The following is a 19778-nucleotide window of genomic DNA, read 5'->3' as shown; positions in this document are numbered from 1 at the left end:
AAAAAAGGGATGATTTATGAATATTTATGAGACCCCGCAACTGTGTACATTGCACGTGTGTATTTTAAGGTGTGTGTAATTGTAAACGAAATATTAGAACAAAATCGAAACACATTTTTATACCACTGACGGCTGAATATTAATTACATATAGGCCTAATTAGTAAGGTTTTATATTGTTTATTGCTACTACTTTACTCTAGGCCTAGGCTCCTCTCTATCTAGGCCTAGCTAGTAGTATTATTAGTAGTACTGTACTGCATATAATACAGCCCGTGGCGTAGCTAGGCCCTAATTAATTAGTGTAGGCCTAACCTTTCATTCAAGATTAAATTGTATTGTGTAGCCGGCAAATGTACTAACTAGCCTGTAGAGAGACTATAATAATAGACTCGCCAATTAATAATATTTCACATTATATTATATATACTGTAGTACAGGCGCGGATTTAGCTCAACAGACACGTTTAATATTTGTCTAGACAAGTCAGAACATTCCATTTTCAAACTCATATGAAAATATACGGTTTATGGGGGGGTTGCCGATGTTTGGGTTTAATAATGATATGTCCCAATCTTCGGCAGGTAGCATTAACAGCAACAGCAACTAAAATCAAATTTGTTTGTAATATTTATATATTTTTATTATTTCTAACAATATGTGCTGTTAAAATAAAGTTACTATTGTTGTTTTGACTCATTTATTTCACAACTGGACCTGCTATCATCAGTGACTTCGCTGTTGGGTCATCCGCCGTTCAATTGTGTTCTACAGCCGAATCAAATCTATAAATATTCATTTCACTATCAACCATCCACTGCTGCTATTGGTGAGTTTATTTTTATAATAATGATGTGCCAATGATGATCGTGATTGGTTGGATTATACCTCCATGGTTACTGTAATAAAAGGAATTGGATTCTGTACTACATGAACTAGACCTATATATTGGTATCAGCTCTCAGCGGCCACCAATCAAATAAATAAAATAACCATATCATTAAAACAACCTCTAAACTAGACATGTAACTCGTCACTTTGACGAGTTTGGTTATCCGCCGCGCAAGTGGTGAAACATGGACGTTTAACAACGTACCTTTTAACATTAAGGGATAGGTTGAGGACAAAAGGAAGTGTTCACGTTGGCATTATGACCTGAACTGAAGAATATGTATGATATGTTGTTACCTTCGCGTTTTAAAATGAAACGCGAAGGTAGCAATTTCGGAAGGAAATTATCTCAGCAACAACATATTAACATCTAGAAGAAATTTGAATAGGTGAAATATTGATGCGCGCTCTTTTAAATGTAATGAATTATGACGCAAAAGATGAAAATACGACTTTTTTCATTTAACTGGCCATATGATGACGTCACAACATCCGATTGGCAAAATGTTCACATGATTTCGTATCTACAATCCAATAGCTTCCATAAAACGTTTTAATCGTGATTATCAAATTTTATTCTTACGAGCTATAACAGATTAAAATTTACTGTAAAGATGAAATTAATGCCACACGTAATTTAAATTTTTAGGCATGATGACGTCATAAAAATTAAAATATTTTTCACTCATGCGAAAGATAGTTGATTGAACTAGACAATATAAAAATCGGGGTGAAAATGGAAAACGAATAAGTGGAGATGCGCTCTATTAAATGTGATGAGCTATGACGAAAGATACAAAAATCCTAAATTTTATATTCGCGTGGCCACACGATGACGCCACAATGTCCGGTTAGCCATATTAATACATGATCCGATATCTACAACTCATCAACTTCCAGAAAATGTCATCCACAAAAAGTTGACCGTGCAGTTTAGAAATTACGACTGTTTAAAAAAAGGCATAATTTTGACGATTTTTTTAACTTTTTCATCAAAAACACGCGCAAATTGGCCAATTCGACGTGCTCGTATGACGTTACTTTAAGTCGAAATTGTTTAAAAGTTGGTAACATTACTTGAAAAGGCTGGAAAAACATAAATCACGCGAAAAAAATTTGTTTTTAATGCTACGTGCGCACCGCACACATAAAAATTTGCGCACGCGTGGAATTTTTTACATGCTTAAAACGACATGAAACGCGTAGAAAGTTGATTAGAAATTAATTTTGCGCATTTTGAAATATTAAATGCGCGTGCACGCGTAACTTTGTGTAAAACACGCAATTTTTTTTCTACAGAAAGTTAGCGCATGATATAAATTAAACTTTTGCAAAGTTTCAATTCGAAATGTTATTTGGTTTTCGACCATGTTAAATACGAGAAAATCGTTAAATCGCGCGTAAGTCACGTTGCGCAATTGTAAACGTCATGAAAAGCTTCGCTTGACGACGTTACGTAAATGTCAATATGTTACTGTAAGATAGTTAACAAAATGTTATGTTTGCAAGTTTTAGAGAAAAGCGTTACACAAAAATCATACAGAAAGAAAGAAGAGTGAAAAAAAAGATGATGATGATGATTACGTACAATCACAAGAGGTTATCCTGCAACTTCGTTGCGGATAACCAATAAAGACCACTTATCTGATTTCTCAATATTAGGATGGAAAGGCCAATAAGGCTACATGTCATAATACAATTATTGTAATTAAATTTATATAGGCCACTTACAGTTTGGATAGGCACTATATTTTGGACCCCAATGCCATCCATGATTAGAAGGGAAACCACTAAGTAGTACTGTAGGCTTACAGTACATGGGAAATAAACAATTATTAAACAATCAATAGCTTAATTTTTTTTTTTTGCTGTAGTCTTAGATATGGCACCTATGGCAAGGAAAGTTACAACCAAAAAAAGTCGTCCTTATACAAGGTATACAGACCCGACTGGAACGTGCTATGAGAACGAATAGAGAAAGGGGAAATTTCCGAAAATAAGGCATATCGTCCTTGTATGGCATCCCACGTTCAACCCTGTGGGATAAACATCACAGAAGAACCCCAATAATATGCAAGCCAGGTCCAAGTACTGTTTTAACAACAGAAGAAGAGGTGAGGTCAAATTAATATTATTGTTGTTAGTACATCGGCCTACTTACGGTACATGGGTAATATAATAAAACAAACAAAAAACCGAACCAAACACATTCTTAGTCGACTTTTTGTACTATACTCTGTTTTAGAAAATTGTGAATTAGGTGCTGGAAATGTTGAGGATCGGATACCCACTCGCACATTGGCAACTCCGGGATACGGTGAAAAGGATTCGAGATAAGGACGGACGTCCTAATCCTTTCACAGACAACTGACCGGGAAGGAAATGGCTTAATTTATTTTTTAAACGGCATGCAAATTTGACAAGACGCCCCGAACACCTTGGAAAAGAAAGGGCAATCGTCGACTTCGCAAAAATAGAGGCCTGGTTCACGAACTTTTGACGATATGCAGAAGAAGAAAATCTAGTTCAAACCATGAAAGATCGTTAATACGGATGAATTTGGGTTTCCTCTGGCTGTTAAGTCAGATAGAGTGATTGCTGAACTTGGCTGTAAAAACGTATACCGTTTAGGTAATTCGTCTCCTGCTCAAATTACTGTATTAGCATGCTATAATGCCATGATGGTGTTCCCAGATCAGAGGTTCACATAACCCCCTACAAGGAGCCCCCGAAGGCAGCTTCCTTGGAAGAAACCACAACGGGTGGATGGACACTGAAATCTTCTATGAATGGACTGCCAATCACTTTTTACCATTTCTCAAAACACAAAATATACAGTTTCCACTCATATTATTTGTCGACGGGTTAATGGCTCACACAAATCGAGAAACCTGTAAATTGTGTAGGGATAACAGAGTCATTCTGTACTGTTTCCCTAGCCATTGCTCCCATATTATACAGCCATTAGATCTGTCAGTATATGGTTCCCTAAAGGCAACTTGGAGGAAAGTCGTCCAAAATTTTCAATTCGATAAGCCAGGGGAAGCCGTGCAGAAACAAACTTTCTGTGGGGTATTTGCGACGGCATGGAAGGAATCTGCCACCAAAAGAAATGCCGCTGCAGGATTCCGAAAAGTGGGGCTGTATCCATTTTCCCTGGCAGCTATTGACTAAAAAACAAAGTGGCACCATCTAGAGTGTTCAGGGAAACCACGGAATCTGAAACAACTGCTTCATCCAATCTTTCATCCACCTACAACCTCTGAACGACTTGCAATCGTAGAATCATTGATGGGGACGGATAAATTAAATTTATATCAACGGCGATATGACAACGCATATGATTGCGATGATGTGGAGTATACAAAGTGGAAGAAGCTAAAGTCCGACTCCATATCCCACTATTTGAAGTCGATTTCATCTGAGCAGCAAGGACAGGCGCTAATTCTAGAAGAATGCCTAGAGCCAGCTATGCCGGGTACTGGATCTAAAAGCCACCAATCTGATTTGGTTTCAAATATATTTAAGGAACATTTAAGGTACCCTAAACAACCACACCAATTATCAGCAAACGAAATAAAGTCTAGGGAAATGCCAAAGGTGCTTTCTGGTAAGCAATTTATTGCGTATTCTGAAGCTAAGGCTGCGGAAAAGGCAGCAAATGAAGAGGCTAAACGCAAAAGCAAAGAGGAACAGGAAGCCAATAAACAAAAGAGGTGGCCAAAATTAACGAGGGCATCTGTTCTGCATGTAAAAAAAAATACGACGACACCGTCCAGTGGATAGGGTGTGAGTGTGGCCGCTGGTTCCATTGCAACGACAAGTGCTCTGGAATAGACGGGGCTGGTGATCTGACTCTAGACAAAATTGAATCTCTGGATTGGGAATGAAATGTTTTTTACTAATAAATTCAATAATATCACAGTTTTAAAGATGTATTGTCCCCAAAAAATATGAAAAATGAAGATTAATTAAATCAGACTTTGAATATACTATTTTGTAGTTTTAATAAAGTTAATCAATTCCATAGAAAAAAAAAACCGAAACAAATAATGTTTTCACTTATAAAATGACAAAATAAATGGTTAAATTCAACCAAAAATCCATTGGCTGACAGCTTTTGCTTTAAATTACATTTTTTTCAGGTATATACATTTTTTAAATCCAATTTTTGGTCAAAGTGGATAACATTTATGTTACATTAAAATAGAATATTCAACAAAAAACGTTTTAAGAATTATTTTTTAAGTTTGTATCTGTCTGTATGGTCTGGTATTAAATTGCCGTACATGTTTTAATTACTGTGTGTTAATTAGTATAGTAATTAGGTAAATCACATTGTAGTTACTACTTTATTGTTATACGGATCAGGTGCTGTTTTCGGCCACCTCGACTTGTATGGACTATACCATTATAAAAAGGTGGGAAAATAGGGGTGTCCCATTTATTAATTGAGTGTGCTAATGTGTTAAAATACTACTGCTGTTTAGTGCATTATGTTTCAGCAACAAAGGGAAAAACAACTACGCCCTGCACGCTGTAGAATTAATTGCAGTTTTCAAGTTAATAGAATTTATTATTGCTCTTTATTTCTATATGATTTTTTAGATATCCTTCCCTAATATGGATATTAGGTTGAAATTGAATAATTTTTTCGGATTTATAGATACAGAAAGTATATTATTAGGTAATCAGTAAAACAAATAAATATTATAATTATGTCAATGAATCTGTACCATTTTGTTCCCAGCAAATAAGCAAATACAGAACATTTGTTAAACGTAATCAAAACATTTCAAATTGCATGTTTTTAGGTTTGGGTTTTTCTATAACGTTTCAATTAAATTTCTGTGTAGAAATACATGTTCTAATTGAACAACGTTTGCATCAAAACGTTATAATAACGAATGCAAGATGGAGCTGATAATGTCGCCATGAAGAGGATGATTGGTGTCTTCCAATATTATACTGTATGTGTTGTAGATAGTTACCTTTTTTTAGCACTGAAAGTGTCATTCAGTATAAAGACAGAATAAATAAATAATTTGGTCTTTATCCTCCTTACATGCCCTTACTGATATTCCCAGCCCAACATACAATATCCCCAAATAGAACATCATTGATTAGTAGGCTTAACACATAAACATTATATAGTATATATATCCTGCTTTACCTCAAAAAAATCGAGTTTCCTTCTTCTTAACTTCTTCTTCGTCAACGTCCACCCATTTAAGCTTTAGCCAAACACTACTAGTACTCCCAGATACATATTATTGTTTACAATTCTACTTCCTTTCCTTTAATTAATGTATACTGTCAGATTAATGTTTTCGAAAATCAATCAGTATTTCTTCAAGAAAATTGTTGCCACAATAATCGTTAAATCGAATAATCTCATAATAAAGGTACAGAGAATAATCGTTGTTATAAGTTTAACTAGTATAGCCGAGTCAAACAAAAATCCCATGAAGATCCAGAAGACAGATTCAGAAGAGACGTATTTTATTTTATATACGATAAGATTATTAATGAACTTAAAAACAGATTTGCTGATTTCCATAACCGGGTTAGACCTTAGCTGCTTAATGCCTGCTAATTTGGGAAAGATTGACATGTTCAGTGATTTAGCTAGGTCATACTCGGAAGATATTGATATTGGACTAGCTGAAAAAGAATATGAACAGTTTTGCTTGCTGTATAAAGAACTTAAACCTGAGAAAGGAACTATTGAAACATTGCAAGATATGGTGCATTGGGTTTTCAAAAATAGTTTACACACTGCATATCCAAACATGGGAATCCTTTTTCGCATATTTGCAACAATATCGGTGGCTTCTGCCACAGCAGAAAGATCATTCAGTATTAAAGTTGAAACTCGTTAAAAACTACTTGCGGTCCACCATGGGAGAAGAACGGCTATCATCATTAACCCTAATATCAGTTGAAAGAGACCGTTCCGAAAATGCAAACTTTTACAGCGTTATCAACACATTTAGTCGCATGACAGTTACAGGAAGACGAAATGTTCAACTTTGAATGCTTATAAAATTCAAATCATCACAGGCAAAGTGGACAATTACTAGTAATGTAACACTTAATGTTTATAGACTACTGTATAGTTTATTATTTAGTTCAAACACACGAGTATGGCTAATCTTAATATACATTGCGTTAATATGTCATATTTGTTTGTGTTTTTTTTATATACGTTGAAGAGACAGGTTTACCAAGCGCGGTTCCGGTCCATAGAACACGCGCGGGCATCTGATACGCAATTGTGACGCTGTGCTGTGCGTGTGAGGCCACCTTAAAAAAATACACTCCTACTAATCATATGTAACGCGCTAGCGATCAGCAAAACGAACGTACTTTCGTGGCTGGCTGTCGCTCCAATACTCAATCTTTCAGTCTTCTAACCGGAAAAATTACTACCTTTGCCAGGCGCGGATCCAATGTTAGATTGGGTTTTCACGTGTTCAAATGTTAAGTCGCCCGTATTTTTAACGGTGGAAAATGTACGATCATTTTGCCGCCGATTGCTGTGCAATAAATGGGAGTGTTATTTCCAGGCCAACTACTACTAGTTGGAGGCACCATTTATCATGAATTTTATGTGCGAGAGTACCATTTACGACGATCTAGGGGTGTCATTTACCAAAATTCGCTTCGCCACAGCCCCCACCATGGGGGACTGTGGCTCAAGTACTTGGTGTCTGGAAGGATCAGCCCCTGTTTGCCCCCCTGACGAGACCCCCTTGTTACGCGGCTGAGCAAACATACATAATAATTACGTCAATGAATCAGTTACCATTTTGTTTCTACGGTATCTATATTCGTTTCATTTATTTACATTTAACATTAAATGTATCCGGTAATTAGTAAAAAACAAATAAACATATAATTATGTCAATAAATCTTCAATTATTAATTATTAAACCACTAATAAAACCAATTTTTGTATTGTCTTTTCGATAGTATGAATTTTAACGTATTTCTGCTTAACCTGTCGAAGACTGGTACATCTACCCGATCCTATATATAGGCTAGGCCTAGCCTACTAGCTAGGGAGTATGGTCGAAGCGGCCGCCAACCAAAGTGGCCGCCAGTTTAATATCGTCATTTGTATGGAACGCCATGTGCGCTTTAATCTTTGATTGTCGTTGTCAACGCCATGGCCTATGGCGAGTTGAGTTACAGCTGTGTGTATGGTCAAACCAATAAATATAATTATAAGCCAAATCATGTACTATCAAATCTTTATATTTCTATAATAATTAAGTTTGCCTGCGGATAAATCAATGTATATTTTATTTGTATTTTAATATTAATAACTAACTAAAAATATATTTACATTATATATTATCGAATCATTAATAATTTACGTTTGCATCATAATCTACATACTATTGAACCTCTATGTCTCATTTATTACGTACTATTTATTTATTTGTTTATTTTATCTTCTTGACCCGACGTTTCTTGAGCACTCTCCTATCGAATCTTTATACAGTATTGCATTAATAATTTACGTACGGTATTGGCGAATATTTATATCTCATTTACATACTATCGAATCTTCATACAGTATTGCAATAATAATTTACGTACGGTATTGCCGAATCTTTATATCTCATTTACATACTATCGAATCTTTTTACAGTATTGCAATATAATAATTTACGTACGGTATTGCCGAATCTTTATATCTCATTTACATACTATCGAATCTTTTTACAGTATTGCAATATAATAATTTACGTACGGTATTGGCGAATATTTATATCTCATTTACATACTATCGAATCCTTATACAGTATTGCATTAATAATTTACGTACGGTATTGCTGAATCCTTGTATCTCATAGAATCTTTTTACAGTATTGCAATAATAATTTACGTACTATTAAGGTATTGCCGAATCTTTATATCTCATTTACATACTATCGAGTCTTTATACAGTATTGCATTAATAATTTACGTACGGTATTGCCGAATATTTATATCTCATTTACATACTATCGAATCTTTATACAGTACTGCATTAATAATTTACGTACGGTATTGCCGAATCTTTATATCTCATTTACATCAAATCTTTATACAGTACTGTATTGCAATAATAATTTACGTACGGTATTGCCGAATATTTATATCTCATTTACATCAAATCTTTATACAGTATTGCATTAATAATTCATGTACGGTATTGCCGAATCTTTATATCTCATTTACATCGCATCTTTATACAGTATTGCAATAATAATTTACGTACGGTATTGCCGAATATTTATATCTCATTTACATCGAATCTTTACAGTATTGCATTAATAATTTACGTACGGTATTGCCGAATCTTTATATCTCATTTACATCGAATCTTTATACAGTATTGCAATAATAAGTACGTACGGTATTGCCGAATATTTATATCTCATTAATTTACATCGAATCTTTACAGTATTGCATTAATAATTTACGTACGGTATTGCCGAATCTTTATATCTCATTTACATCGAATCTTTATACAGTATTGCAATAATAAGTTACGTACGGTATATTGCCGAATATTTATATCTCATTAATTTACATCGAATCTTTACAGTATTGCATTAATAATTTACGTACGGTATTGCCGAATCTTTATATCTCATTTACATCGAATCTTTATACAGTATTGCAATAATAAGTTACGTACGGTATTGCCGAATTTTTATATCTCGTTTACACTGTATTATTATTATTCCATTGTAATGTTTGTGTTTTCAATGAAGCAACGTGAAGACGAAAACGCGACCTTCTACAGCACTATTCCTGGCCGGCCGCCAGTCGAGTTATTAGCAGAAATTCACGTAATTAATTACCGTACCGTACAGGCACTTGCGTCTTATTTTAGTATTTAAAACTAATTTTAAATTGATCAATATTTATATATCTGAAGGTATAAAACAATTTAGGATATTAAATAAATAAATTGATGTCATCATGTTATTGTAATTAAATTATGTTTGCGAACACGTACTACTTACAGTAGTTACTTTACTAATATATTAATATACAATAACAAATATATATATTTTGATTTGATATATTTTATTGAAAAAATATATATATTATTCTTAATAATTGGCATATTATATATTATACAATAAAAACACCACAATGTTTTTTATTGACTTTATTAAACATATATATCATTTAGAACAGTTAAAGTAAGTAATCATCGATTCGCCATTTCGTTTAAAAGAAGGTATCACATTCAATCTGTCAAAAAAGAGAATATATTACATAATATTAATAATGTAAGTTGTTATTTACGTCCGAGGAAAAGAAAACCTGACGATCGAAACAATGACAATCAAAAATGACAAAACAACGACAATCAAAGCGCACACGGCGTTCCATACAAATTACCGTTATTGAACTAGCGGCCGCTTTGGTTGGCGGCCGCTTCGTTCGACCGTAATCCCTAGCTAGGCTAGGCCTAAACATTAAAAAGAAAGCGGCAAATCGAACCAAATTAAAACCTGCTTACTTACTTTGTGTCTGGTCTTAGCAGGCATACTACCACTACTAGGAATATGCCTAGTAGTGGGCCTACTGTTTATTCCAATCATCTTCTAGCTGGGCTTAACTTGAAATTCAATAGACACATTTCACGAAACCGAATTCATCTTCGATCGACGACGACGACAAACAATGCTGTGCAGGGAAGCGTAACCAACTGAAATAACATAGCGTTTTCAGGGAGTTCGATTTCTACGAAGCCCCAAATTGGCGAGTAAATCATGTTTTACTTTAAATTAAATTTATACGCTCTTCCAAAAGGTCAATTGTTAGTTATACATACAGACTATATTAAAACAATGATTTTGAACACGTAGGGCATTTCTTTGAATTCTTTCCTATCGTCGTTTTGTGGTAATTTACAGGGACGTACATAATCAATTGCGTCTGCCTAGACTACAACTTCCGGTAGTGACGTAATCAGCACATTTTTGGCAATAACACTTATCACAAGAAGAATGAGTATTGCGCGATTTTTGCATGAGCAATTTGTAACAGAGAGAGCTCCAGTGAGTGATGCCCGCCCTCATAAGGGCGGATGTATACATACTAAATAAGACTTGATTATACATGTCACATTAAATAGAATTATGATAATAGTTTTTGCAATTGTAAACTATTTTATAATACATATTTATTAACAAACTAGTGTACATTCACTTTTACAGACAATTATTTACTAACATGCTAAGTTAGTTCACAAAAAAGGCCTAACACAGCAACACCAAAATCAACGAATCGTTACTCAGCACGGCCTATTCTTTACCATTGCCGTGTACTACTCTACGCCCGGTAAATTAAGTATTGTTTTTATGATATAAATTAGTATAAAATACATGTTATTAATAGGACAAAATGTTAAATGTTATTAACATTTATTTGTTTTACCAGAAACAAGTTAAATATAGGAATATTATTAAACTATCCTTCGTGAAATCGCGTAAACAGCAACACGCCCGGTCACGCTGTCGTAGCGCCCGGTTGATAAAGCAAACTTTTTACAATGCAGTTTTTACTAAATAAATTGCATAAAACGAACATTTAAATATCCAAATAGTATTTAACATGATGTTGGCATGTAGTTGATAACATTTTTTATCATGAAAATACTACCGGTGGTCCAGCCTTTGATTAGTGAAACCGTCACAAAAAGTTGTATACATCCCAGATACATCCACACTTATGGCGGCGCCCTACCACATGGACAATATTACTGTTACATGGAAAATCGCGGATTACTCATTCTTGTGATATATATTCTTTGGTACTAGTATAGTAATCTTCTGATATCAATTCGAATGGGACTTTTCCGTGGAGTATTGTTAGGCCACGCCCACTATGCGCAGTGGAATTTTGTACTCAACGGAAACGTGTAACTCGAATACATCAAAAGGAAAAGGTGCTTAACGATTCAAAAACACGTGTATAGCTAGTAGTATAGCTCCATGATGGCGAACACAACACTTAAATCGTTTTTGGCAATTTATTTGTTGAACGAAGAAGTGATGGCGATGATGAGGACGATCAGCGTATTGCCGTCTGTGCTGTTTAAAGCTTGGTTCCCACTAGAACGTAACGCAAGGACGTAAACGCAACGCAAGCGTTTTAACCAATGACAAGCGAAGTTACCATCGCTTGTGAATACGTCTGGTATTCAAAACGTTTTTAAATTGGTAAACATGTTCTATGGGTTGCTCTCAAAATGTATGGTCTTTCATAAGTGTGAATTTTTAGAAATGCAAATTATTGAAATCATCGATTTGTCTTATATCTTATATTTTTTTTGTTTTATAAATGTAAGAACCTATATTGAACATTATCTACAAAATGTCAAACGTTTCTTAATACGATACGGTTTTTTCGCGATTAATTTATAATGTCGCTTCAAACTAGCGTTAGGGTAAAGCAACCTAACAAGTATCTATTCTTTATCACTACAGTATGTTTAACTGTGTACCCAAATTGGTTCTAATAAAAAACAATGATAAACTATGTAAATTGTATGTTTCATATTACATTTTTGCAAAAAAAAATATTAGGAATGTCAAATTTCTTTTTCATGACCATCATGATCATATTATATCTACAAATTTCAGAAACTTTTGAATACGAGTATTTTACGCAATGTTTCTTCGTGAAAAATCCTCATTTTAATATTTTTGTAATTTAATTCACATGCACAAAGTTTTGTATTCAAACATTTGTTATTCTTGGTAGAAATGAGAAAATAAATAAATATCGTCACTCGCCACACATATTTTGTTTTGTATTTCGAAAGTATTTATTCTAAAGAACAATTGATGCAAACATCAACTGCGTATCTTGTTTCATTAATTATATTAATATTATAATTTGGCGATTATTCGTCACATGAAGCGTCGAATCGATTCGTCTCGTCATGATGGGAGGGAAACGTGCATTGCGCACACTGTTTACGCGCCTCAACAATAAACGGCGAATATGCGATTCGTCACTAATTATGGAACGCCGTTTACGCTAGTTTTTGGCAATGATGAAATTGCATCGATGATGAAAATTGCGTCGATGAAAATTGCATCGATGTAATGGAACTTGCGTCTATGCAATGAAAATTGCGTCGATGCAATGAAAATTGCTTCGATGCAATGAAAATTACGTCGATGAAAATTGCATCGATGAAAATTGCGTCGTTAAAAACTGCATCGATGAAAATTGCGTCGATGAAAACTGCATCGATGAAAATTGCATCGATGTGATGAATTGAATTGATTATGAAAATTCCATTAATGGTTTTAATTCAATCAATGATGAAAATTAATTAATTGTTCTGCTCTTTTTGTACAAATCTATACTACCGTATGTTATGGATGTTGTAGTACTGTTAAAATCATAAAATCTCTGGAAGTGTGTTTTACGAGTATGTCCGCAAATTTATGCGTTTACGGTTTTAAAATGTGAGTTTTAAATAGCGAACATGATCTTGTTAGGTGCACTACGCACGCAGTATCCCAAAATATCTTCACTAATTGGGAGAAAATCATATTGTATCATATCATATCATATCCATGCTTTATTAGTGTGCTATAGAAAATAAATTACTATTTAACTGTCTTTTATCATAATTAATTTTATCCTATTTGTTATCATTGTGTGTAACTGTATCCATGCTGTAACCAAATTGGTTATAGTAAAACACAGTGCTAGATTGCTATATAAATGTCATATATCATACTATTAAATGATTCCTATTCTATATCATTGTGTTTTACTATAACCAAATTGGTTATATAGTAAAACACAGTGATAAATTGCTATGTAAATGTCATTTATCATATTATTAAATGTTTCCTATTCTTTATCATTTGTTCAACCGTAACCAAATTGGTTATAGTAAAACACAGTGCTAAATTGCTATGTAAATGTCATATCATACTTTATTATTAAATTCCTATTCTTTATCATTGTGTTTAACCGTAACCAAATTGGTTATAGTAAAACACAGTGCTAAATTGCTATGTAAATGTCATATCATACTTTATTATTAAATTCCTATTCTTTATCATTGTGTTTAACCGTAACCAAATTGGTTATAGTAAAACACAGTGCAAAATTGCTATGTATATGTAATTTATCATATTATATTAAATGTTTCCTATTCTTTATCATTGTGTTTTACTCTAACCAAATTGTATTTGTTATAATTTATATAGTAAAACACTGTGCTAAATTGCTATGTAAATGTCAATTATCAAATTATTAAATGTTTCCTATTATTTATCTGGTTATATAGTAAAACACTGTGCTAAATTGCTATTGTATTATGGATGAGTTCCGAGAAGAAGTATTCAAAGCTACAACCAATCAGAACAGTGTTAATCAATATAATCCATGGCTAAAAACGTCCAAATCGCAATAACCTAAAGGCTAATAGCAATTATTGGCCCGAGTAGCCTTTTAAACTGAGACGTTGCGAGGTTTAAAAAGTAAAACATGATTTACTCGCCAGTTTGGTACAGTTTATATACCTGCCATTGGGGACGGATATGTGCAAAAAAAGCCTCCGCAACTTAAACTAGGCTAGTAATCTAACATTTTGAACGAAACAAATTGCAAACAGAGTGACACTTCTGTCACTCATCCCGATGATATGCAAATTAGCTGAAAATTAGGGTGAATTTGATTTCTTCACTGATTATTATATTAGATTTATTCAGAATGTATATATATTTGCTTTAATGAAACATTTCACGAAAAAATTACCGAAAGTATAACATTTTTTACCCTCGACCCCATTTCTCAATTTGCATACATAATGTGACTAAACTTTCTGCAGAGACTTTGTTTTGCCAATGGCCTCAAATGACCTGGAAATTGCACTTATATAGGCCCATATTGATAAATGAAACGAAATTATAAGTCTACAGGACCAGCCCGCTATGGATGGTTGGGTGAAGCTAAGAACATTTTGAAAAATAGAGCTGCTGGTCCCTGCAAAACATTGAAATACGAAACGAAATTATAGGTCTACAGGACCAGCCCACCATGGTTGGGGTGGAGCTAAGAACATTTTGAAAAATAGAGTTGCAGGTCCCGAAAATTAACGTATTATACTTCGAAGCATAAAACAAAATATATACCGGTACGTCTCCAGAACCAGCCCTAACATGGATATGGAAAAAAAATTGAAAAAAAAGAGAGCTCTATGTTCCCAGACAATGCACTAACTGTATATTGTACATCGAAATATGAAACGAAATGTATAAGTATCCTTGACCAGCTCTATACTATTGGGGACGATTGAGCTAAGACAATTTTGAAAACTAGAGCTGCAGGTCTTCAAAAACTACACTTATGACTTAAACAAATTCAGGCCTAAAGGCCTAAAAAAGTGCCCTTTTTTACCTTTTATTTGGAGGGGAATGCGTCCGCAAGCGTAGACCATTTTCCTTCGGAGAAAATCAGTTTATTTCCCAGATGTGAATCTGGAATTTCGATGTATGATGAGCAGTTCATGACATACAGGACATTGGAAATGTAATAACTTAGCTATAATAAGATGTTGGAAAAATGTTTGTTTAGTGCGAGTGTTAGTCGAGCCTACAGTGAAACGTCTATTTTAGGTACCCCATGGTACAGGGTTAATCGTAAATAAAAAAACAATAGATCGCGAACATAATTCGTAACCTTTTGCTGTATAGCGTACGTCGATACACAGTTCACAACGTAACGCTTCGGTAAAGTTCGCCTGGATACTAACAGTACACATTCTGGTCCCTGGATGGAACATGATATCACGCGTAAAACCGCAATGGGCCGGGCCCAATGTTAAACCAGGGAGTTGTAATATTTTACAACTCCCTGGTTAAACGATTCGTACAAAGGGACACCGCTAGTGCGTACCTATTGTTTACTAGAAATTAATAAAAGATCAATTTTTATTGAAGGACCAACATACTGGAATAAACTCCAGTCTACCCTAGAACAAAATCACATGACCTCACTCCCTATGCTAAAGTACAATATTAAAAAGATGATATTTGAAACATATTGCTAGCTACTATTGCTACTGCAAAATTGGGGTTGTAAACATTTGGCTTAATATCACTTTGTTGTGTTTGTGTTTTTTTTTCTTTTTCTGTCTCAAAATGTCATTTTTTGTTAATGTAATGCGTCCGTATAATATGTTTTATGTTTATGCTTAGGACTACAAAGACAAGCCACTTTGGCTTCTGTGTATCTTAACCCATAAACTTTGTAAAATATTGAATATTGAATAAATGTTGTTGTATAGTTATTAGATCGCCGGCAATAATGCATTCAAAAAAGTGTAATAGCTCTCCGTCCGACGTACTAGAAAAATGGAACGTCGCGGTTTTCTAGGCGCTGAAGCTACGAAGTGAACGCGAATGATTTTTACTGTATATTATATTCCCCGACGAAATTCCCCCCCGCTGGCGCCACCACTGCCTCTGACCACAACATGATCCAGCTATTGAAGTCCACGAAACCACAAGACAGACGCATTAAATTATGGCATCCTGAGAGAATTGAACACCTTCAAGATTGCCTTGACAAAACGAATTGGGATTTATTTATTGATTCTGCTGCGGATATTAATGAACTAACAGAATCCGTCTTTTTCCTAATGATAAACCGTGGGTAGATAAGAGCGTTAAGGTTGCTCTCCTCAGAAACAAAAGGTTAGCATTCAAAAGTAATGATAAAAATAAATTAATACAAGCAAAACATCAGTTAAAAAACAGTATTAAAAAGAGTAAAAATAAATTTTAAAAAAAGGTTGAAAAACACTTTCAGGATAAAAACACGCGCAAAGCATGGAATAATATAAGATTGATGACAGGTTCTAAAAAGAAGGCTCCTTTTGAGATGCTCTACGGGTTTGATGAAGCAAGCCTGGCGGAATCCTTAAATAAATTCTATACCATGTTTGATGAGTCAAACTTCGAGAGTAGATCAACTGAGATTTGTAAAAATTGAGTTTCTGAGACTAACCCATTGATAACCTATGAGCTAAGAAATCTTTTTCGCAGGACTAAATCGAAAAAAGCCGCAGGCACTGACAGACTTGGTGGAAACTGATTGGAAGTTGTGCTTCGGAATTGGCATATTTTTCAGCACATTTTTCAAATTGTTCCATCTATTTGGAAACACTCACTTATTGTTCCTGTTCCAAAGCTGTCACCTGTTAAGGCGACAGCAACGATTTTCGTCCCATTGCATTAACTTCGCTAGTTATGAAATGTCTTGAGAGGTTTGTAGCTAGTCTGATTAAACTAGTTGTTGAAAATAAGCTTGACCCAATGCAGTTTGCATACAAAGCGCATCGTGGTGTAGAGGATACTACAGCAACACTCCTACATTTCATACATAAAAATATAGATCTAAAAGGTACTTATTCAAGAGTTTCATTTATTGATTCGATTTGTTTACACCTAAAATTACACTTATTGCGTAACTTTTGAAAGCGGGACCGGCTGAATTTGTGTTAATCTAATTATTAACTATAAACTGTGTGAATATCTTCCTCCCCCCCGTTAGGAGATCACAAAATTCGTTTTCTAGGCCTCTTTTTGGCTCATGCCCCATAGCCTACATGTTCCTCGCGTGGTTGCTGAACATTTCGATTCGCACGAGTGCTCATGAAAGCGTCATAGCTCATTTCCCGAGCTCTGATTGGTTGCCAATATTTCGCTTCGCAAAAAGTAGAAACAATTCGAACTAGTAAATTTCGCTGAAGCGAAAAATCAAAGGAACAAGAATTCGTCGCAGAAGGGAGTATGACAGACAGAAACTTGAATACGCATGCGCATAGCATGACGCTTTCGATTCGCGCGAACAAATAATTTTCTCAATTACAGTTTTCAACAACACCGTTACTAAATAATTTGGTTATGTTTAAGTAATTTATTGTGTATAACGTTTTTGTGTAATTTTGTATAGTGTATATAATATTCTTATATATTTATTCGTTCTTTAAATAGTCTACAAAAAACGAATTTCCAACATGTTTTATTGGACCGAATAAATGCTGTGAGAGCAGCGCATTATTAATATTATTAAATCAGCAAACCACATTAATTCCCTAATCCTAATTGGTCAGATAAGTATGGTGGCTCATTTCCACCAAAGAAAACAATTATTTTATACTAATACGGCGTTTTAATGCTGTAATGAGGGCGTTATCCCGTAAGAAAAAAATCTATAGAATTTCTATAAACAAATTCTATATATTTTACTATTAGATTTCGTATAGAAACAACTTTAGAAATAGCTTAAGAAATAGCTTTAGAAATTCTTTAGAATATCTTTAGAAATTCTTTAGAGTTTTTGTTGAGTTTTGTATAGAATTTCTAAAGGTTTATCTATACAGTAGTTATCTTCTATATAATATTCTATATGATTCCGATAGACTTTTCAATAGAGTTGTTATAGATTGTAATGTGTATAGATATTGTATAGAAATATCTTTAGAAATTCTTTAGAATATCTTTATACTGTACTTTCTTATAGAGTTTCTAAAGATTTCTCTGTACAGTACAGTTATCTACTACTGTATATATATTCTATAGAATTCCGATAGACTTTTCAATAGAGTTGTTATAGATTGTTCATAGAAATTGTATAGAGATTGTTTAGAATGTCTTATCGCTGTTGGTTTTGATTGAATAAAATAAAAAATAAAATAAAATAAATATATCTTATATAATATCTAAACAGTTTCTAAACATTTCTCTATATACAGTTCGGAACAATTCTATAATAATTCCGATGAACTTTTCGATAGATTTCGTATAGAACCTTTATAGATATTTCATAAAAATATCGATAGAGTTTTTATAGATTTAACTTCTGACCAATTAGGGCCACGGTATGCCGAAGTACCCAATCTACACCAAACCTGATGATGCTGGGCAGGGAGGTATCGACACCACCCGACCTCATGTTCGGCTCTTCAGGGGGCACAACAATTACTGATCCATACTCATACACCACTGGCCTAGTAGAAAATATGAAGTTAGTGCACGATATTGCAAGAACACACCTAAAATCAATGCAAAAGCGCAATAAGTATCAATACAACCTCAAGCTACTAGAGCGTACATACGCAGTCGGGGACAAAGTCTATGTGTTCGACCAGACCAAAATAAAGGGGAAAAACAAGAAATTGAATGCGCCATGGAAGGGTCCGGGGGTAGTCACTGAGGTGCTGGCCCCGTATGCCTTCCGTGTACGTCTCCGTATTAAAGTATTTGTAATCCACCACGATAAGCTGAAGCTCTGCCGGGATCGGGATTTGCCAAATTGGATCACCAACCTTGATCTGGCGAATTCCGACTCCGACGGGGATGACGAAGATGACGGCCTTTACTGTACTTGTAGGAAGCCATGGGAGGGGCGTTTTATGATCGAATGCGATCTGTGCGGTGAATGGTACCATGGAGCATGCGTCAACATTACTCCAGCAGAAACTATCGATATCGATCGATTTAAATGTACCAAGTGTGCCGAGTAGATCCGCATTCAAACGTCTCACCCCGGGCTGACTAACACTGTAATTCATATTCACCATGATTGGAAAGGTGCTTTTCATTATATTTTTCAGATTTTTATTATGGAGAAGAGTTATTCAGAAGCCGTGACGCCAATGGACTGGGCAGAGCTAGTGGAGAGGGAGTTTCCTTCTCTGCCTGCCCCTGCCCGGGCCTCCGAGAGGGCGACCACTCCGCTACCCTCCGGGGGAGAAGACTCTCCACATCGGGACGGGTCCGGCCCCTTGCCTGCTGGGCAAGGAGAGGGCCCGCCGCCGACAAACACATCTGCCGT

The 19778-nt window shown here is 34.8% G+C and overlaps 2 protein-coding genes across 4 annotated transcripts in view; one reads left to right on the top strand and one right to left on the bottom strand.

Annotated features, from left to right (window-relative positions):
* Positions 1-10598, bottom strand: part of LOC140046686 (uncharacterized) — a 48008-nt gene extending 37410 nt beyond the window's left edge. For all 3 annotated transcript variants that reach the window (XM_072091394.1, XM_072091393.1, XM_072091392.1), the window contains exon 1: positions 10427-10598. In XM_072091394.1, the coding sequence (XP_071947495.1) occupies positions 10427-10504 (78 nt within the window). In that variant the 5' untranslated portion in view covers positions 10505-10598. The remainder of the gene's footprint in view (positions 1-10426) is intronic.
* An 8365-nt stretch (positions 10599-18963) lies between these two features.
* On the top strand, positions 18964-19467 carry LOC140047563 (uncharacterized). Its single transcript, XM_072092604.1, has one exon. The coding sequence runs from the start codon at positions 18964-18966 to the stop codon at positions 19465-19467; it is 504 nt and encodes a 167-aa protein (XP_071948705.1).
* The last annotated feature ends 311 nt before the right edge of the window (positions 19468-19778 follow it).

The sequence above is a fragment of the Antedon mediterranea genome, chromosome 4 (genome assembly GCF_964355755.1).
Source record: "Antedon mediterranea chromosome 4, ecAntMedi1.1, whole genome shotgun sequence".
Lineage (NCBI taxonomy): Eukaryota > Metazoa > Echinodermata > Crinoidea > Comatulida > Antedonidae > Antedon > Antedon mediterranea.
This window is presented reverse-complemented; position numbering and strand designations above follow the sequence as displayed.

Excerpts from the sequence above, each read along its gene's own strand:
- LOC140047563 (XM_072092604.1), top strand. The coding sequence starts at position 18,964 with ATGAAGTTAGTGCACGATATTGCAAGAACACACCTAAAATCAATGCAA.